Source organism: Doryrhamphus excisus, linkage group LG19 (assembly GCF_037039965.1).
Source record: "Doryrhamphus excisus strain RoL-2023G ecotype Guam linkage group LG19, RoL_Dexc_Guam_v1.1, whole genome shotgun sequence".
NCBI lineage: Eukaryota > Metazoa > Chordata > Actinopteri > Syngnathiformes > Syngnathidae > Doryrhamphus > Doryrhamphus excisus.
Window position 1 is genome coordinate 10,984,201 of NC_136375.1, and position 21,979 is coordinate 11,006,179.

At 41.7% G+C, this 21,979-nt stretch overlaps 2 protein-coding genes across 2 annotated transcripts in view; one reads left to right on the forward strand and one right to left on the reverse strand.

Moving 5' to 3' along the window:
• Positions 1 to 933: 933 nt before the first annotated feature.
• Positions 934 to 4,547, reverse strand: cep57l1 (centrosomal protein 57, like 1). Its single transcript, XM_058057928.2, has 11 exons — positions 4,187 to 4,547; positions 3,560 to 3,722; positions 3,304 to 3,480; positions 3,102 to 3,223; positions 2,823 to 2,927; positions 2,677 to 2,754; positions 2,169 to 2,258; positions 2,019 to 2,084; positions 1,689 to 1,951; positions 1,465 to 1,609; positions 934 to 1,276 (listed from the first exon to the last, which is right to left on the reverse strand). Exons 1-11 carry the CDS (start codon positions 4,205 to 4,207, stop codon positions 1,076 to 1,078), a joined length of 1,431 nt encoding a protein of 476 aa, XP_057913911.2. The 5' UTR covers positions 4,208 to 4,547; the 3' UTR covers positions 934 to 1,075.
• A 638-nt stretch (positions 4,548 to 5,185) lies between these two features.
• Positions 5,186 to 21,979, forward strand: part of sesn1 (sestrin 1) — a 47,266-nt gene continuing 30,472 nt past the window's right edge. Inside the window, exons 1-2 of the mRNA XM_058057926.2 lie at positions 5,186 to 5,325; positions 6,236 to 6,558. Coding sequence (XP_057913909.2) covers positions 6,280 to 6,558 — 279 coding nt within the window. The 5' untranslated portion in view covers positions 5,186 to 5,325; positions 6,236 to 6,279. The remainder of the gene's footprint in view (positions 5,326 to 6,235; positions 6,559 to 21,979) is intronic.

The window sequence follows — 21,979 nt, forward strand, 5'->3', positions numbered from 1 at the left end:
TCTGTCCTTACCACAAGTCAAATAGAATTAAAACTGCAAGCAGTGATGAGCGGGCTTGAGCACCCCGGCGCAGCTCGGGGGTACAAGCGCGACCAGGATGGGAGCACGGACGGTCAAAAAAACAAACAAACAGTGCAATCGGATAAGGCGCAAGGGAGATACGACACTTATAATTTTCAACCAGGAGGGGGCGACACCGGTGCCAAGGCGGGTACGTGGTCACGTCCTGTTTGACGGCCCAACCCACCATAAAAAAATTTTGAGACGATCCGACCACGCATAAGGAAGTTACGGCAGATATACATTTCCACCAGTTGGTGGCGCTATAGAGTCTGTACACACAGAGTCACAGACTGGAGGGTGACCCAACCCGAAAAAAAATTCATTTTGACCATTTAGAAGAAAGTTACAGCAGATATACTCTATAGCGCCACCAACTGGTGGAAATGTATATCTGCTGTAACTTTCTTCTGTATGGTTAAATTGTCCTGATATTTTTTTTTGGTGTGTTGGGTCAACTTCTGCTCTGTGACTGTGTGTGTACAGACTCTATAGCGCCACCAACTGGTGAGAATGTATATCTACTGTAACTTCCTCTCACATGGTATTTCCGCCAGTTGGTGGGGCTATACAGTCTATGTACACACAGTCATAGACCAGAGGGTACCCCAAACCACCAGAAAAAAATTCGGGCAGATCCGACCATGTGGGAGAAAATTATGGTAGATATAAATTTCCACCAGTTGGTGGCGCTATACAGTCTATGTACATACAGTCAGTGGAGGGTGACGCTACCGACCATGCAAGTACGTCCATTTTCACACTGTCAGTACTGGAGCCCCAACTAGGTTGCTAAAGACACTTCATTATGACACTGCATCAACACTGCCATCTGGTGGTCTGGCCTCATATTGTGACTAACTGGCAAAAACGTCGAAAATAAGCTTTATTAAAATCGTACAATACATGATATACAGCAAATATCCCAATCATCATACCACAACCTCACAAAAGGTAAAATAGCTTTAAAAACATGTTTTACACATGAATCAATGTCGTCACCTGTGGGAAAACATCAAACCTCCCAGTAGATGTCGTCTTGTTTAAGGCTGTTGCGCAATTTCTGCGACTCCCGGAGAATTTGCAGACTTTTCTGAGCGCCGACACATTGCTTATCCTGCTGCTTGTTCAGAACCGGAGAAATTGTCGAAGGCCTGATCCCTTTTGGCTTTGCAGGCGTCCTGTTTGCGCTCGGCTGCGGGGTCAGCATGTGGACCTGTGGGGAGCATTGAAGATGGGTATGTGGAATGTTGCAGTCAGGCCTGTCATGATTAATTTTGCTGGGTGAAAATCGTCCTATGAATTATACCTTTTTTTAACCAAATAGGGGCAGCATGCCGGCAATATAGTTTAGTCAGGTTTTAATAATAAAATCCTATATTATGAGAAAGAGGTTTTACATACCGCTTGCTGGTGCTTCCGCAGTTTGCTGATCTGCGCTCCCTTTTTGTCCATTCTACCCACCAAAGCTTCCAGTTCTCTCTGCAGGTCCCGCCTCTGCTCGCAATGCTGGCTGCTATCAATTTGATGCACCAGCTCCTGATGTTCACTGCCACACAAACACAAGCATAACAATAAGCATCAACTAAATTCGACAGACATGTTACAACGGAATTCTGCCTACTCACAAGCCCATCTGCCCCAGCTCGTCCTGCAGGGCCAAGAGCAGGTCCGACAGTGAGCCCAGCGACTGATCTTGGTGTTCCATCTCTCTGTCGCACCTGGGGACAGACGCGGGAGTCGTGGCAACGTCCATTTGGAGGCTCCTCCTTGCTCCGCTGCCTGACCGGTGCAGGGCGCTGACTCTCTGGCACAGCTGAGGCTGGTGGTGCTTCATCATGTGTAGAATACTTTGCACGTTGGCATGGACAGAGTGGCTTGGGCTTGTCGACTGTACAAACAAATCCAAATATTAACACTGACTTCTTTAATGATAAACATAAGAGTTGGCATCTTACCGTCCCTGCTACAAAAGGGATTCTTTTATGCCTTGGTGATGCCATCTCATTGTGTCTGGGGGTATTCTGAGATTTTTTAAAAAGCTTAATTTCAACAAAGTAACAATAATAATAATAACAGGAAGGTCATTTTAGGCTTCAAAACATTACCAATGTGACTTTCTTTGTGGTCGTCTTTGGCTTTGTCTGCTGAGAAGCGAGTGAAGACAACCGGAGGCTGAGGTCCAGCTCTCGCTGCAACTAAGGATGCACAGTTTAAAATTATTTTTTTATGCAAAATAGGCTTGGGCGATATGTTTTATATACCGGTTAGTCTTCCAATGATAAGCAAATGACTTATACTGGTTTAAATTATAAACGTAAACAAGCCGGGTTATGAGATACAAAAGATGAATCAAATACTGTCATCGTGAAGCGAAGGAACATTTGTGTACTCAGTGGACCGCTCTCAGTATAAAACACTAAACCGCCTCCTCCTGAACTAAATAGGTTGAAGTGGCGATAAACACTTGTGGAGTTAGTTTAGTGTGGTTACGTGCACATGGGTCTGTTTATGTTGACATGGTGCTGTGATATTGTCAACGTCGTCATTATTGCTAGGCAACGTGACACGACAACATTTGAGCAAGAAAAAGCACCCTATTTATGGTGTACTGACCTGACCCGCTTTCTCCTGGACAAGTTTGCGCTCGTGTTCCTCCTGTAGGAGCCTCTGCTCCAGAACGGCAAGCTTCATCTGCCGAGAAGACCACAGAAAACATAAACTAATGCATAAGAACTAAAAGATGAAATAAGAACACTTACCTCTGATATGTTCTGGGTTCTGCTCAATTTGAGACACTCAGATTCCAGTTTCTCAAGCTTTTCCCGCTGAATTTGGTCATCCAAGCTGCTCGGCCACTCTTCCTGCTGTTGTGGGAAAGCCGCATCACTAAACATTCATTCATTAGGAGTGTTTGATTATTCCTTACACATGTTCAATGTACAATATGTGCCAATCATTTTTAGATTGGTTATACTGTATTTTATGGTGCTAAACTGTGGATACTGGATCTGAAATTGTGTTTGTTCTGTAGTTTATACCCCATTCACTATTGGAGTGCTCTTCTCCTTCCTCGCAGTTTCCACCATCCTCTTTATGTGGTCCAGCTGCTTCTCCAGCATCTTACAGCGAGACTCTGCAGACTGCAGCTTGGAGTCCAACTCTGTAATCAACATCATAATCTCACCATCAATGATACCGACACCAATTAGCCATTTTTTGGACTACTTTTCATTTATTTACCTCTCCTGTTTGTGCCGTCCTGGCTAGTTGATGATTGATTGTCACATGACATCGTCGTGACAGGCTGATGCTTCTCAGCATCCTGCCATATCTGTGGTTGGCTCTTGTCTGCTTGCGCCCGTTCCTTCTCAAGCCGTCTGATTTTCTCCTGAAGGGTCCTCAGTGCATTCTCCACAGCTATAGTGAGAGAGAAGGGGAAAATAATATGTGGTAATATATTTTACAGTGCCAAAAAACAGCTTGAATAGCGCCATACCTATTCTGTCAATATTCCTTTTGGTTTGTGGATGTGCAGGACTGTCCATCTGCAGCCCTGCACCTTTGGAGGAGGGGTGTCCGTCTGCAGGAACTGGTAGTATCTTGTCTGGAGGCTGGTGATAACTCCCGATGTAACTGTTTTTGGAGGGCGAGTCTAAAAGCTGAAGAAAATAAGGTCACATTGCGATTGCAACTACACATGACGTTCATTTAGTGTTTAATAAATGTTTATACAGCATGTATATACGTATGTACATGTGTTTGCAACTTATGGCGCAATGCTACTGGATAAAAGTAAAACATATCCATCTTAACACGATTTCCAGAGCCCTCTTCCTATTCAAAACCTCCAAATATCCTAAATTCCTACTTTTCCTGAATGTAGCATTACTGGCCAGGACAATAACAAAGAAGCTACGAAGACAAGGCCGCAGTTACTTGTCGTAAAGGAACGACAATTAACTGCCGCTTTATTAAAACATGGGAACAATTTTTCGTCTTGGATGCTAGTTGAACTAAATACAATTAGGATAACTTAAAGCTAATTAATACAAAGCGTCGTAACGTCAGAGCTAATAAACAGCTAGCGGCATTGCTAGCCAAACGGCTACTTTCGAAACGTTACCTGATCGTGGCAAAACTCCATTCTGTAATATTACGAGTTATTCGCAAAAAGCCGTTTTCATTCCATTCTCTTGAAGGGCAGGATTGGTCGCAATCGATGTTTTTATTGCATTTTTTGCATCAACAGAGGTCCGAGTGAAATGTCCGGACAGTTTAAATTTCCCTCTCTTTTGGAGGCTTTTGATTGTAGTTCCTCCTGCACACTGGTTCCGCCCTGGCCAGTACTTTGTGTACCTGGTGGATTACTGTACACTTTTGAAGGATGTCACGTCACTGTCTCGTAAATATTCCTCCATAGAAACGCAGTCTTCACTCATGTCTCTTGGCAGAATTTCTTTTATTATTAATATGCAAGTCAAAGGCGAGGGTGTACCCCACTTCTCGCCCGAAGTCAGCGGGGATAGGGCCCTGCGACCCGAATGATGATAAACAGATGGCTGGAAGTCAAACCTACCGAGCAAATAGGGTTAACTAAAATGATGAGCATACATTTTACGTCTGTTCCAAAATAATGTAAAATCTTGCAAAACTGTTTGCAGTGTATAAAAGGCTATGGTCAGCACTATTCAGATATATGAGTTAAGATATATAAGTTACATTATATGTAATTGGAAAATGGTTTGTTCAGCACATCATAATATCTAAGCCATGTTGTCATCATGTGTATCCTTTCAGGGTGACGTTTTGGCAGCTCACATAAATAGCAATGACGTTATTTAAACAAAACAACCCCCACGGAGGGAGGGGGTCGATACCTCGCCTCTTTCTTGTGTGTTTTTTCTCTCATTTGTAATAAACAAAACGAAGGTGGGCGTGGTGCATGATGGGAGTAGTAGTTTTTAAAACGCCAACCGCAAGCCAAACAAACGTTAGTCCTTTTTAAAAGAACTTGACTACCCATAAAGCATTCCTTTGAACGCATGGTAACAGCCATTCTAACCAATCACATACCAGAGCCACTACTTCCCCGCCCTTGAATACAAAACTGCTTATCCCATTGGCTGATGACTGCTATCAATCATTTGTTTACCATGTAGTTGCTGCCTTCTCCTGATATTACTGTGAGCGGAGGTAGACTGGCTACTGTTGTCTGTGAAAGGTGTCCCGTTGCAAAGACCAGTTCCGAAGAATGTGAATAAAGTAAGTATCCTTCTTAGGTTTTCTTATTCTGTCACACTTTGAAAGCGTAAAACGTCCTGTCAGCGGTACTGTTTTACTTGCATTGTGGCAAGGAGGGGATTGAATGGAGCTGAGTGACAGGCGTCCTATTTGTGCACTTTTAAAATCACATTTTAGCCTTCACATTCGTGATTTACAAGAGCGACAGCTGGTAGGAACATTTGTAATGGCGTGGGGCATTCTTGTCATTAAAAATATGCTTACTTAATGTTAAAATAGCCTCCAGCAAGTATCAAGATGGTGCAGGAAAAACTGGTAAACAATGTCCAGCATGATGTAGGTTTAAATCCCTCGCAAGAAGCATCTGCCAGGTTTTAGAGGTCATTACGGATGATGTTATCTGACATGCATGTGGCAATTTTTTTCAACATTATTAAGAAAATTTTAAACATGTAGTCAGGAGATTCCTTTGGATGAATTCCAATGCTATTTATGCAGACCTCGGTTTTCCAATGTGAGGCTCTGGACCCAAAACAGGCCAGTGGGCTCAGTTTTAATCAAACTAACCCATATACCATTGGTTCTTGTCTGTACCATTGACTTGCTATGCTGCCACAAGGTGAGTGCCATTTTTACCAAGCTTGAGCGGGAGTGGGAACACATCGAGACGTGCCGTCTGTCCGACATACAACCCCAGATATCTACTGAAGAATAGCACGCCATAATGAGAGAGACGGCGTCTTTCCACTCCCTTTTAAACATTTAGAGATATTTAAGTTGAAAAATGTTACCCAGCATGCCTTGCGGGTTGTCGGATGTGGGTATATTTTTGTATGTGTGCTTGTGTGAAATCATTTTTTGATGGTGCAGTTGTATTATGCGTTCTATTTGAAATATTCCTAATACTATGTTCATGCTAATATTTGCCTAGCTTTGTTGTACATCAACAACACAACATCAGTCCCATATCAAAAGATGGAAGCGCAAGACCAGGAGTCTCTGACCAGGTGGGACGGGCTGGGCAGCCGCGACATCAGCTCGAGGACGGCCGCCATGGAGTACATCCGCCAGGACGTCATGAGGAAAGTCGAAGCTATCGGGCCGATACCACTTTCTTCGCCCTCTCCAGCACCGTCCGAGTGCCTCCCTGGAAGCGACCTGAACATCATACTGGCCCATCTGCTCATGCTCACCAAACGGTGCCCTTTTGAAGATGTGAAGGAGAGATGCGTTCGACTTTTACAGGCCGTCCAGGTAGGAGAGTTTGGTTATTAATTATAAAATCCCCTTTTTGACAAAGCACCTTTATTGTAGTGCTTATGGTATTGATCTTCTGCCATCTGCCGCTTCCTCATAAGCATTGAGACAAGTGGATTACCATCAATGATGCCACGCCTCTACACCTTATTACCACTTTTTCTCGGGCAAAACCAGGTACTTTGAGGTAGTATTTCTTGTGCCGGGTTCAGCAGAGGTTCCAAGCCTGCTAAACCGATACCGTGGGTCTTTCAGATTTGTTATTGTCGCACGGTTTTATGCGTCTGTCGCTTTAATGCTAACGAGCTGTTTGTAGCGCTACCATGTGTATATGTATGTACAAGGTCAGGCAAAATAATGTGAGACATTTGTAGGTTAAATTAAAGGCAAATAAAGTAAAGAAACAAAAAGTGTTTTTATTTTTGAAAAGTACATATAATGCCATTCTGTTTCATTATGTTTTAAAAATGAAATCAGTTCTGGCGGTGCGAGGTCGGCCGGTTGATTTTGGTTTCAATGCAGATCCAGGAGCTCTGAAGTTGGTAACCCATAACAAGATGGTGTTTGGAGCTGGTACGGGATCATGTCTACCAAGATTTAAGTGCAAACGGAACGCTCGGTGTGTTGTTGTTACAGATTTGTTTGTTTTGATAAACGTTTCCACAATGAAGGCGCAACACTCACCATTCCGATTCATGGCAACAACTGAAAAAGAAATTAAAAACAATGGCATTATAAAGAAATAAGGCAAAATGACATTATATGTACTTTTCAAAAATAAAAACACTATTTTGTTTTTTTATTTAACCTACAAATGTGTCAGATCATTTTGCCTGACCTTGTATAAAACGCAACATTAAGAAGTTGGACACAAATGTTAGCAACACTAGCAGAGCGCTAATATCACACTCAAATTTTAAGCTGCAAATGTCATGCTAGGTTAGCCTAGGCGCTGAAGAAAAACAAAATGATCAAATGCACTGTTTCCACGTCTATACGTGACTGATGGACAGTTCAGCTGCATTTTAAGATGTGTAGCGAAGCCTGGGGAAGAGCATTCAAAGTCGAAACCAGGGCTCTTCTCTCAAAATTTGAGCAAACAAGCAATCAAAAACACATATTACTTTACTTTTGCATAAGACGGGACCTTTAAGTCTTGCGATTGTATTATATAACATGGAGCGCCGACAGCACAATTTGTGAGTCACAGAGAAAATGTTCCATAACACATGAACATATTCCATAACCCTCGCCATCATCGGACATTTACAAGGTGATTTAGTGTATGTTTAACTCTGCTGGAAGCCGAGTGCAGTCGGTTTAGTCATTTAGTCATAACCTTGTCTAAAATGACTGTCACTCCTGTATGTGATGCAGTGTTTCTTTAATGGGACGGACAGATCTTATAAATAATTTTAACCTGCTCAACCTGAGGTTTTCTTTCAGCAAACAAAGCACACGTGACACATTGTTATTGCGAAGCTGTAAACGGTTTGATGCTGGCATTAATTCCTGTTTTGAGGAAGTGTTTTTGGGAAGGTTGAGGATAGGGGCAGAGAGGCGGCAAGAGATGAAAGAGGGAGAAAGCTGCTTTGCTGGGTTTTAGCCGTCCGGCATAGTACACGCCGTCTGGTATTTTTGAATTATGCTAAGCTGCATTTGCACAGGGCTTGCCAGAGACTGCTTTTATGAGCTATGTTGCATCTGATGGCGGATGGCGGCCTTACAGTTGAACCCTTCCCCCTACTCCTCCCAGACCCCATGTCTTAATTCCCACACACACAAACATTTCTCACAATTGTCAGAAATGGAAGTGGGCTTTTAGACGAGATGAAGGGAAGGGGGTCAGGGTTTTTATTTTTTTTGCCTCAGTCAGCTCCCCTTTCTCTTGTCACGAGACAATACAGGGTCTGTGAGAACAAAACGAGACAAAATTTTAACATTACTTACAAAGAAAAACAAAAATTTACAAATAGAATTTCCACAATGTCCCCGCCTCCACCCAGAGACTGCATGACCGACAGAAGGGCTCACTCCATTCATGCCATTGTTCTATGGAGGCTGGAAAAATTAAACAAGGCTTATACTACAGTAAACCTCGGATATATCGGACTCGGATATATCGGAAATTCGCTCACAACGGAAAGATGAAAAAGAACCGATTTTTCTGTAATGCATTTCCAATAAAAATTCATTGCATATATCGGATTTTTTATAACGGATTTCGCCTATTTCGGACAAAATCTCCAGTCCCGTTCCAATGCATTTCCATTAAATTTCCCTCGCATATATCGGATGGCCGCATCGTGGCGCTCCGATTTGCCGAATCGTGACCGCTATATGACGTCATTTGCAGCGTTTGCAGCGTTGACTGCGCATCCAGGCACATTGGAAACATATAACGGATAAAATCCGATTTACGCATATACCGGATATAAATCTGATATATGCGTAAAACGGACATTTTCCGGTATACGCATATAACGGATTTCGCTTATATCGGACAAAACCAGTGGGAACATTTGAATCCGATATGTCCGAGGTTTACTGTACATAGCTTTTTTGCAGTAGGTCCTTAAGCCTAATGCACAGTATGCCACTGTACAGGCTGTTAGAGAAGCCATGTTTGTCCCGTTGTGTATTGCTGAGTCCTGTGGGTTAAGGGTTAGAAGGTCTGAAAATAGGGTTCTGTGTGCACAGAGAGGGGTCAGGTTCCCATAGGCTGCTGTTGGTGGTGGTGGTGGTGTGGGGGGGGTTGTCTCGTGGGGTGAACAAGGGTCAGAAAATGGCATATGCGTGCATTTCTGCAAGTTCTGTCAACACGGGGTCAGAGTGTCATAGATTGAATGCAAATAGACACCAGGATTACCGGTTTGCATGGCAAACGCATCCCAAAAAACACACACACATACAAAAATGAACAGACACAATAGCTGGGATTTGTGTGGCAGGCGGTCACCATATTCCCGGGCTGGATGAAAGAAGTCCAGTCTCGGGCTACTTGACCGGGACAGAGACTGGGTCCTTTGTGTTATGTAATTGCACCATTGTGTTAGTCCTTTACCCAAACTTGAATCAGCTCTCAAATAGCTTATTCATTTTGCACATGAAACTCCCATCATCGTACTTTATTAGAAACTCCTAAAAGTCACGTTATCTTTTCCCTTTAATTACAACAACATCACTTTAGGCCAGAGTTGAGTCATAGGATGCTCGTCATTAGTTAACACCTACTTATTGGTTTAATCGCAGCCATTTAGCATGACCCGGCAACCGCTGCAATAAACACTTATGTGTCATTAATTAAGTGGAATGGCTGTGTGAGAGGCTACAGTGTTTCCCTTATGGCTGCCATTGTTCTTTTTTTTTTGGAGAAGACTGACAAGTACTTATCAATTATGGCAGTTTTTTGTCGAGATGTATTTACCTAACTCATGGTATGTTTTTATAACAGCACACCACTTTTTTATGCGCAGTACTTTGAAGCAAGTACTTGAATTTTCTTGTATTTAAATCGATCTGCAACATAATTAATTCCACGTTTGCATAATAAATGTTCTCAAAACCATGAAAGTAGACCTATTATCTGTGTGTTTTAGGCAAAATGAGATATTCACACACATCAGCTTTGGCTCTGGAAAACAGTAATTGACATTTTTGCCTCTTTTCTCAAAGCAGTGATTGATTTGGGCTGTCTAGTTGTATATTTTTGTGTTCATTTCGACAGTATTATTGGCTGATATTTTGGGTATGGAAATGTTGTAAAATTCAGAAATGAATATTGAATGAAGCTCCTTCAAGTGAATACCCATAAAATGTGGTTTTCTACCGCTTGCAGTGCTTGTGTTTTTGTTTGAATCCCTCCTAAATCCTGCTGCGAACAGGCTGTGTGATTCCCTGAGCTTTGTGTGACATGCTTGCGTCAAGGCTGCATAAACAAACACAAGGCTCAGGCTTGTGGACAGATGCAGTTACTACTTTGTTCTGTCCATCGTGACCCGTGCAGTAGTTCTGAGAATCAAAATGCTTTTATTCACTCTATCATAGTGTCAGGAATGTGGCGTTTTTGTGCTTGGATGTGCTGCTGTTGTCACCGTGCTTTTGTGTGCATGTTTATTGCCATCCTCTATAGAGTGGTGCTGCTTTACTGAGTAAACAGAGAGAGAGAGAGAGGAGTGGGGGGGGCAACCCATGGAGAGCCAGAGCCTTGTGGTCTGCACAGATCTGCTTGGATTAGACCAGATCTCAGCCAGGGAACGTTGGAAACGGGTCATACAAATTGTACGACTAGAGGAGGGGGTAGAGAAAGCTCCAGAAGCAGCAGGGGCTGACCTTTGGCACAGTGACTGTACAATCCAATGCAATGTGGATATAGAGGATGTGATAGAGACACAAAGCTGTGGATTTACAGCTGATGTGTGTGTGTGTGTGTGTGTGTGTGTGTGTTGGCAGCTGTGAGATGTTGTGGTCTACACGACCCTCCGTGTTGCCGTCAGTGTAGCGCAGCTGCTTCACTTCGTCTTGTCGCTATTGTACAAGACTGCTTGTAATGTGTGCAGCTTTTTAAAGCGTTCCTTTCCAACACACACACTTTACTCATTTGTATACACCAGTCATTATTTGCACTATGACCCATTTATCATTGCACTAAAATTAATATATCTGCAATATGTCTGCTCCTGCATATGCTCCTGTGCAATACTATGTGTATATTTTGGATATCTTGTATATATCTTGTTAAATTGTCTTTTTTTTTTACTCTACTTTTATATACTTTTTTTTTTTTTAACTTGACTACTGCACTGAAAGGAGAGGCTCTCCAATCTCGTTGTACATCTTGTATAATGACAATAAAGGCCATTCCATTCCATTCCACAATAACAATAGAAATAATCTGTTCCAGAGTCAAACCGTCACCTGTATTAACTGCCCAGGCTAAGTTTTGTAGTTTTGTTTTGTACTTTTTAAAATTTTTTTATATTTGAGACAGTAAATAGTCTCTAAGAAATAATCTCTAAGGTAATGCCCGTGCTTGTAGTTAAGGAAGACAAAGTCACCAATGCAACTCCAATTGCGTTATTAATGTAACACACTTTTGTTTACACATCTAGGAAGTATGTGGCGATTTTGAAGACAGAGGCCTGAGTCGCACACAGCCGCACTAGCATGCTCTGCTAAACTAAGCTAACCCCGCTAGCTTCCCTTCACGTTCCGTAAGAGAGTGAACTGTTTCAGGTCGTCGTTTTGACATGTTTAGTTCGGTAGGTGGTGTACGAATGTTTGTCACGAGACTCTGTCACAATTGAGCAATCCACCTGGAAAATACTTCTAAATACAAAGTGACTCACTGTTGGGAGGCTGGTCTCTTCCGTAATAGCTAAGCACAGCTGACTGGTCTATTATTATTATTATTATTATTATTATTATTGACTGCTATGTTGCACTGAGCAGCCAGGACAGAGGCGCATGTAGCACAAAGTTCAATTTCTGGTTCTATCATTGTCACCACGTTTTCCCTTTTTCCTCATCTGGCATCCAAGCCAAAGAAAAAGTAAAGAAACCTTAGGTGATTGGTTTCCATGGTAACAAAGATGAAGTTTGACAGGATTTGCTGACATAATGTTGTGCAAGACGTGATTTGAAAGGCCCAGTTTAACTGAAGGCATGCATGTTTTTTTTGTAGGAATAATAAGTTCATTTCAAAGCATGTGTAATACCCTAGAGTAGGAGCCGACACCCCAGACAGACCCCCTCCCAACCCCGCAAAGCCTGCGCAACATGCTTTGGGCTGGAGACTAGATCCAAGGGGGCAGAAGGGGGAATGTGAGAAGTGTGTAACTAGGTCACTGTCAATCCGGTCAGCTTCAGTAAATGACATTATGTGCTTTTAATGGTGATTGCAATATAAACCACTCCACATTTTCGCAGTGTTTCTTCAGACGACTAGCTTTTGGGCTGCATTATCCTGGCACAGAGGGAGGGAGGGGCTCACGTCGGGTTTGGGGATTTTGCAGAGTGTAAGCAGTCGTCATGGTACCAGTGGCATGAGGTGTACTGGCGAGGAGGGGGTTGGTTGGTTGGCTGGCACTGGTACTTGAACATGGAGGAGGATGTGATTATTTCTGGACGTGTTATTCAGGAATCAATGGCGAGGATAAGCATGAGGAAATAGAACGTTGGCAAGAGAAGTGGAAGGATTGTCTGCTTTGTAATTATGACACATTGCAATGTAATTTAATGATAATACATGCTGTCAAAACAACCACAAAGCACTTTTATGCTTATTATATAAGTATTAAGGGACGTTAACCACAGTTGAGTAAAACTACAATAAATAAAAATTACTCAGCCCTTGCTCTGCAGCCACCTTCCTGTTCCCCTCTTTGTTACGTGTCTCTTCAAATTCCGCAATTTCCCTCTACCACAGTTCAATGAATACTAAATAGTTTACTGTGTACATGCACATTTAAGCAAATTTGAAGCAAGTTAAGCATTTTCAAGCATAAGAATGACTCTGAACTCGGAACCCCGACATCACTTCCTGTTTGCCTCTCTATACATAGTAACACACAAGCACCAGTCTTGCATATGTTTTAAATGGCTTATTTACTCCTATTTTGTCAGCTATATTGGGTATTACGATTGTAAAGGTGATTATAGGGATGCTAGGTCATGTCTAGAGGGCTCTAGTAATGTAAAAAAACATACTTAGGAGGTCCTAAACATGTCTCGTATACATTAACTTAAATATTCCAAAAATGAATCCTACTTTGCGGAATTTTATTCATCACAGATGCTGGAGCCATTTAACAAGATTACTGTACAACGATGTTTCAGTCAATATCATGGAAGAATATATAGAGAAGCATAATGACACACAAATAAAGTTTATTGAGGAGTCTGTAAAACACCACAAGGTGACAGCAATAGTCTGTAAACACCTTCCTATCTCCTCTTCATTTTGTGTCTCAGTGCCATCAAATTACTTTTACTTTATTTTTGTTTTATTATACTTTTTTGTACTTTGTACTTATGCAGAATCAAGTCAAAAGATTTGGATTTTTACTTGATTTTCCATTTTCTCATTCAATATCATGGAAAATTGTATACAATGAAGCATAACAGAGCTAAACACCGCCCCCCATTTCCCTCCCCAGGTGCCATCAAAATACTTTTAATTTATTTTAGTTGTCCAGTCAAAAGTTTGGAGACCATTTCTCCCTTAAATATCTTGAAAACTTTTCTTTCCTACCTATAAAACTCCCGGAGTTCACAATGTGAACACGTTCTTGTCCCCTCAAGTGCCATCAAAGTAGTTTTACTTTATTTTAGTTTTATTGTATTTCTTTTTACATTCATGCAGAACCTTTCCAGGCAATACCATGCAAAATATCAGTACATTTGTGCAAACTGTGTGTTGGCGATGGTCGTGAGAATTTGTTAAAATGTTATCCACAATCAGGTTTTATAATCTTTAACGCTGTCATTGTTCTCTCTCAGAAGAACGAGAGAGGAGGCTACGCAGAATAAACAATCCTCTCTGACGTTTACACAGTAAAGCCTGCCAGATGAAATTACATTCCAAAAATGATTTGTCATCGGCCTCCAATGCTTCCCGAGTGAACGCGTCTCCCAAGAATGCATTAAATCCTCCTTTCTGTTGCTTCAGCGCTGCCAATGGCAACCGAGATGGTGCAATCATAAATCAGTTGACGGTGTTATTTTTTTTTTACAGTGCAACACGTTTAACATGTGGAGCTCTTCCAGACAGGCTCATCTTCGGGCATCATGATTTGGTGTCAGCTTTTATAGACCCCCTTCCTTTTTTCGACCTGTCATCGCATGAAAACCACAGGAGTAATGAATAACATCAATGACGGCAGGATTTAGGAGCTCCACTTCCAGGGCTCTGGCAAGCATTAGCGACATGCTTTATTGGGTTACTAATGGAAAGAAGCCATTATTAATGTTGTTAATCACACCCGTGCTTTGCTTGCTTTGGTGATTGATGTTACAATCAGAAGACGCGTGCTCAATGTCAATTAGTCCCGCTTGTGCTCTTGCAAAGACATTTTTGTGTAATGGCGCCCATATTTTTGAACCAATCTTCCAATTTTGCATGTGCTTGACATTCCAGCTAGTAACCCTCCAGCTAGTAACCCTAGAGTCAATGGGTGTTTTGTAGGGCTTGTTCATCCGTCAAACCGACTTATGGGGTCAAACTGTGGGCTTTAATAACAGTGTGGTTTATTTGTTTGAACAGTAGGAGTGCATTTTTGTCAAAAAAAGAAAGCCTCCATATTATTTTTGCTTTTTCCTAACTCGGTACTGTAATAATCTTGTTTGATTTTCCTTAAAATGGAAGTTAATTTGTTTTTATATGATTTGTACCTACTTTCAGCATCCGGTGTTCTTTGTTTGATGAAGTTTTTATAAAGTGCATTTTTTTTCTTACAAGCATTCTGAAGACCTTTTGTCATCCATGGACATGGGTTATTGTTCTTTTTTGTACAATGTTTTTTGATTGGACAGCACACATTATATATATATGGTATTGAAAATGGTCAGAAATCTATTGTATGTTTATTAATATGTCTATTGTATGTATGAGTTTGACTCATAGCATTCATTCCTATGGTGAAATTGCTTCCAGATACAGATTTTGTTGTTTCAACTGTATGGACGGTACTCGTGTTTTGACAGGCCTACAGCTTGTACCCAGGTACGCCCATTCAGCAGGTGACATCACAGTGAGCCACACAATGTCACATTAAATGTCATTTAATGTGTTTTGTGTCGTAGGAACCGAACTCCTTCGTAGGAACCTTCTGCACTTCTCAACTGTAGGGGGATATCTGGAGCAAAAAAAAGTACAATTGCAGTGTCTAGTTTTGAGAGTACTGTATTTGCATGTATTCAAAGGTGGGGTTGGGATCAAGTACCTCGCTGACCATAAGTAGCTTGACCCTTTCAAATACCTGCAAATACACAATAGTCAGAAATGATTTAAATTTGTAATATTATATGTACAGTATTGTATTTATATGGGTCTGAGTTTTATACACACACATTATGCAGTGCGCAGTTAGGCCACAGGAGGGCGCGCTAAGCCAGCCGACTATTTCCTGTGTTTGCTTGATGGGGGGTGGGAATTTTCCATGCAACTGAGGTGAATGCTTGTCATGCTGCACATGATTTTCCTTTTGCCCTGGTCACCTGGCTGTCATCCAGCTTGTGTGTATTTGTGCATCTGTGTGTGTGTGTCTGTGTGGTTAGTAATTGCTGTATGTGTGTGTGTATATGTGTGTGTTTACAAGTTCAGGGAGATTTATAACAGGGAGCATGCAGGATTTACAGGCATCTGCGGATCAGGTCACATAAGCTAGTCAGGTGGCTGCAGTCCAGGCCTGCAGCCCCTATTAGGATACAAACCACACCAGCTCAACACTCGGCTTAACAGGCCGGATGTGCACAGTCAAAATATTAGGAACTCAAGCTCCTTCTTCTCAGTTTATAACCTTTTCTGAACTGTTCTAAACCATCACCTGATAGAATGCGTCCTATTCACTTACATTGTGTGTGTGTGTTTGTCCATCGCAAACTTTGGCTTAGGCTAGTCCCTGTTGTTCCAAGCGTGTGTGGTATTGTTTCAGTGGTATTGTCCTCTGCTCTCGGAGGCCGCATTGTCCAGAGAGCTCATGTGTATGTACGTACGGTTGTTTATGTTACTGGCCCGTTTGTCAGAAGAGGCGACAGACTCGCGCTGCGGGGGTGAGCTGCGTTCCCACAGTCGTTCACCTCCGACCTCGACTCTGGTGCAGCCTGTTCGAGTGTGTGTGTGTGTGTGTGTGTGTGTGGTAGAGAGTGTGAATGCATTTGTGTGACCGTCTTCTGAGTCCCACGTGTAAAAGTATAATTGTTAGTGATAGTTGCCTTCCTCCAGACTGTAAGCTAATTGTAGTATAAGTATAGTGGTGACATAATAGTCATCACTACCTCAGAGAAAAGGCATGTGGTAAATGGAGTCACAAGCAGATTTGCAAGTAGAATTAGGTTTTTAAAAGCACTGAAATAAATGTTATTGTTAAAAATGTGGGAACCAAACGTACACTTGAGTGTCAAACTTGAGGCTTGGGGGCCGGATTTGGCCCACCATATCATTTTAAGTGGCCTGTGGAATAATGTTTGTCAAGAATATACTTTAGTATTTTATACTTAGATTATACTTTAGTTGTCAAATCCAATTACAAATAATTATTTTGTATTATTTATTATGCATAATTAATATAATGATTCATTCATTTGTACGCTTTTCCTCACGGGGGTGCTGGAGCCTATCCCAGCTGTCTTTGGGCGAGAAGCAGGGTACACCCTGGACTGGTCGCCAGCCAATCACAGGGCACATATAGACAAACAACCATTCACACTCACATTCATACCTATGGACAATTTGGAGTCGCCAATGAACCAATTAGCATGTTTTTGGAATGTGGGAGGAAACCGGAGTACCCGGAGAAAACCCACGCATGCATGGGGAGAACATGCAAACTCCACACAGAGATGGCCGAGGGTGGAATTGAACCCTGGTCTCCTAGCTGTGAGGTCTGCGCGCTAACCACTTCACCGCCATGCCGCCCCGTAATATAATGATTTATTTCTAAAATTATATGACGAATGTTCACTCAAAAGTGCACTAGGGAACAGTAAAACAGTACAATGTGAAAATGATAATGAGGAAATGTGTCTGAATACCATTATTATGGTTTCAGAGTTACAGGTGGTGAGTTTGACGCCCCCGGTTGAGAGGTTAATTGAGTAATTGGATGATAACCATTACTAAGAAGCCACTGTCCCCCATGTTTAACAGTCGTGTGTTATTATATTGGACCACACGTGTTTAACCTGACAGAGGACGCGTGCACAAAAGAGGAAATGCTGACTCGCTTCCCTTTTTTCTCAGGCTGGCAGTTCAACGTATTTTAATAGCTGGACCAAAACGGAAACTTAGTGCAAATCAAGTTCACTGCCTTGTTGGGGTTTCTTTTGTATCTGCGCCTTTTTAATTGGACGAGCTCTACTGTTACATCATGTTGCTATCCACCACACCTTGTGGGTTTACTGGACGTCCCGGTGCGGCCACACATTCCTCCACGACACACACATTCCGCATGAGCGTTGTTGTCGTGCTTTGCCGACGTGTTTTGTAGGACTCAGGGAGGCAACACAATGCCAGGCTGTCACTGAGCAAGTCGCTTGTATCGTTGACATGCGGCCTCGTGTAAACCGAGCTCTTGTGGCATGGTGTTGTCTTTTCCACCACAAGAATCTATTTATTTATCTGACATTTTAAACCAAGTCCTCAGTGTGTTGTGCCTAAGTGTGTACAACTTTGTTTTGCCTCCTGATTTTCTCTCCCACTTTTATCTCAGTAGTGACAAAGACGCTGAATCAGCATTTGCATTCCTTGACTTCAGCACTGTGTGGATGACAAAGATTCCTCAGGTCGTTTGATTTCAGCAGCTACCAAGGTGTTATCTTTCATCAGAATGTCCATCAATAGTGTGTCCATCAATTGGAAGGCTACAACCCCCTGCACACCTCTCCTGCAGGGGTATGCATCCTTTTTGCAGTAAGAGCCACATGCTGAAAAATGGCCCCCGGGGCCCCTCCTGCCCTACTGGGAGCATGCCATTTCTGTGTGTCTGTAGCTTTAATGAGCTGTATTCATCCATCCAAATGAGTGGTTCCAAGAAGCACTATACAGTTGTCCCTCGTTTATTGCCGTTAATTGGTTCCAGGCCCAAGTGTGATACGTGAATTTTGAAGCAGGATTCCTTTTTAGTAAGTGGAATTTTTTACAGTTGGATCATAGAAAACATGTTTACAACCTTTTTCATACGGTTTTAACATTAGAGACCGATAGACATGAAAAAACACCACTATAGTCACCTTTGCACTTGTGTTTACAACCTTTTAAACATGGTTTTAACATTATTAGAGACCTATAGACATGAAATAACACCCCTATAGTTACTTTTGCACTTGTGTTTACAACCTTCTAAATATGGTTTTCAACATCGTTAGAGAACAATAAACATGAAATAACACCCCTTTAGTCACCTTTGCACTTGCGTTTACGACCTTCTAAATACAGTTTTAACACTTTTAGAGAACTGTAGACATGAAATAACACCCCTATAGTCACCTTTGCACTTGTGTTTACGACCTAAATACAGTTTTAACACTTTTAGAGAACTGTAGACATGAAATAACACCCCTATAGTCACCTTTGCACTTGTGTTTACGACCTTCTAAATACAGTTTTAACACTTTTAGAGAACTGTAGACATGAACTAACACCCCTATAGTCACCTTTGCACTTGCGTTTACGACCTTCTAAATACAGTTTTAACACTTTTAGAGAACTGTAGACATGAACTAACACCCCTATAGTCACCTTTGCACTTGCGTTTACGACCTTCTAAAGACTGTTTTAACATTGTTAGAGAACTGTAGACATGAAATAACACCCCTATAGTAACCTTTGCACTTGTTAGCCAATATTGTAGATTACATAGTAATAGAACATAAGCCGTATTATAGTAATTTGACATAACATAGGCTCACATGTTAACATTGGGAGAGTTCCTTGTTTTTTTCTGGACGGTGTACTTCCTGTGGTGGCTATTGTTTCATGATATTTTTCACACGTTTGGTACTCGTGAGCAGGCTGTACTGTTAGAACATGGGTCAGTGTTGTAAAGAACAACAACAGTACTTCCAACAAGGGCAGCGAGCTCAGTTTGTCCATGCTGATGGTGATTACCAATATGAGCCCCTTCAAATCCCAGTTGTAATCTCCAGAGGCCAAAGAGCGTATTAGACAGAGATCTAAGTATGAGTAAAGCGTTGGGAACAATGGCATCTATTGTTGAAAGAAAACAAACAAATCTTAGGAGTGTAAAAAAAAAAAAAAAAAAAGATGAGACCATTTACTGATTATTTTCCAAACATTTGACTTATGAGTGGTTAAACTTGGCGATACTCTTACGGGAGTCATTTCTAGGCCACGGGGAGATGGATGAGACGGGAAACCTTTTGTGAATAGTCAGTGTTGGCGGATCGCCACGCCTGGCCTGTTCCTCTGTATCGCTTCCTTGGGAAAGCAGGCATGCACAGGCTGGCAGACAACCAAATACAAAATATACACTCCAGTCACCCAGTCAGCTCATTTTCAGTCAAACTTCCAGCATTGGTATGGCCTCAGGATCGCCATCAATCAGTCGCTAGCTCTTGCTGCCGTGCTCATTAGCTTGAAGAGTCAAAGGCCCCTATTGGCTGGCTTGTCGTCGTTCCACGTCAGGAAGGAGGGGAGTGGAAGGAAGGAACTAAGCGCCTCCTTGTCATATTTACTTCATGCGACATCACGTACGTAACGTACGTAACCGGTCCATGTCCAGGCAACAATTCAAAAGCAACATCAGCAACAGAAATAGGTCGATTCCTCGCAAATCATTACTTCAACAAAGCGTTTTTGTCTTCGTTGACCATCTGGTATTTGCTTATCTTTATGGAGGCTTTGCTTATTTTCCTTTGCAGCGTCCCTTGGCAGAAATTCAAGACGGCTCTGTTTGTTTGCCTTTTGTATCCTGTGTGCATTGCGAGCTAAAGCAACAGTCGTGGTCATGCGCTTATCCGATGTTGTATTTATAGCGGAATGTTAATATTTGTTTCCAATATTTCAAACCACGAATGCTCCTTTTCGATTGAGTGTCCGAGAAACTACACTTATAAATCTGTGCAATGAAGAAACTCAATCAATGAAGTACAAACAGAGGAAATGATCATTACACTAGGACCTCCAAGAATGGAATACGGGTCGACCTCCTCCCATATGAAATACAGTCGTCACGTCAAAAAATCCCACTTCTCAATCCCACCTTCCATAGAGGAAGCAGAGTCTGAGGACACATACATGGACAGTGCCATCAGCATGGCTGAGGTATCTGGGGTGGTCAAAATGCTGCGGGGGTGGATGAGTTCCGTCCAGAATTCCAGAAGTCATCCAATACTTTATCCATCCAATACTCTACAAGAAAGCAGATATATTATCTCAGGGAAGAACTAAATTTGAAACACTTATACTCAAAGACTACGTTAAAAAGCCATAGCATTTCAGTATGTGGAATCAAACTATGGAATGGAATGAGTAAGACCCTCAAACAATGCACAACGATGAGCCAATTCAAGAAACAATACAAGCAGTTTGCTAAATACAAGGATGAAGAGTCTTGAACCAGTCATGATGTGCTATATATGTATATATCACTATATTGACACTTACTATGGTACCCATTATGTCATTGTATGGTCATATCACCTCGTACTTCGGTACGTGACAAAAAATTAAAAAAAACACAAAAAAACTTAAACTATATTAGGAAAGCAGGAAGTGAACAAATGTAACAGTTACTTTTGGACATGTGGAACAGTGAACTGATTATCTGATGTACTCAATTTTAATCTGATGCATGTTCAAATGAAATAAAACCATTACCATTACCATTAAAAATGAATATTTAAGCTAATTATACTTACTTTCGGGCCCAGGTTAAGCATTTTTAAGCACATTGTGAATGTAGTATTCTACATTGACCACAAGGTGTCAGTAATTGTTGATGAGACAGGCACCACATCACCAGAATAGGCATTTCTTTTTTAAATGATCAATAATAACAACAACATAGTCATAATAAGAACACAGGTGACTCAACCTCTGAAGTCACTTCCTGTCCTCCACACATTTGTCAACCCGTCCTAGGGAACACATTTACTGTGACACACACAAGCAGGAGATGATATGATATTGGGTAATACGAATAAAGTAAAGCCATTTAGAGCCTTTATTACAGTACATTGATGAGACGACAGCCAATGCAGGAAGTATCAATCTTATTTTGTAGAAATTCACTCGGGTGTGGAACCAATTAACCGCAATAAACAAGGGGCGACTGTAATGTAATGGTCAAACTATCTTTGTCGTAAAACCTTGTGTCCGTGGTGTAATAAAAGACTTTGGAATATGGGTCAGCGGGACGTCTTCATACATACCGTGGCTGAAGAAAAAAGCAAAAGTAGGTTTTGTTGAATCAAGGAACCTCTGTGAAATACCACACATGAGCGTGCATTTGGCAGGTGTGTAAAGGTGACAATCCAGCCGTTCAATGCAAACATTCTGTCATTGCTTCCCCCGCATGTTCACGCCTCCGGTATGTGAGATTTTCACTCAACTTTGTGGAAAAAAACAGCAACATTTTGATGCACTTCCATTTGCAAACCATTGCCGCGCATTACCGCGCTACCTCTGTTTTTATTGTTAGCTCTAAAAGGTTTGACAAAACATTGTTTTTGCACATTA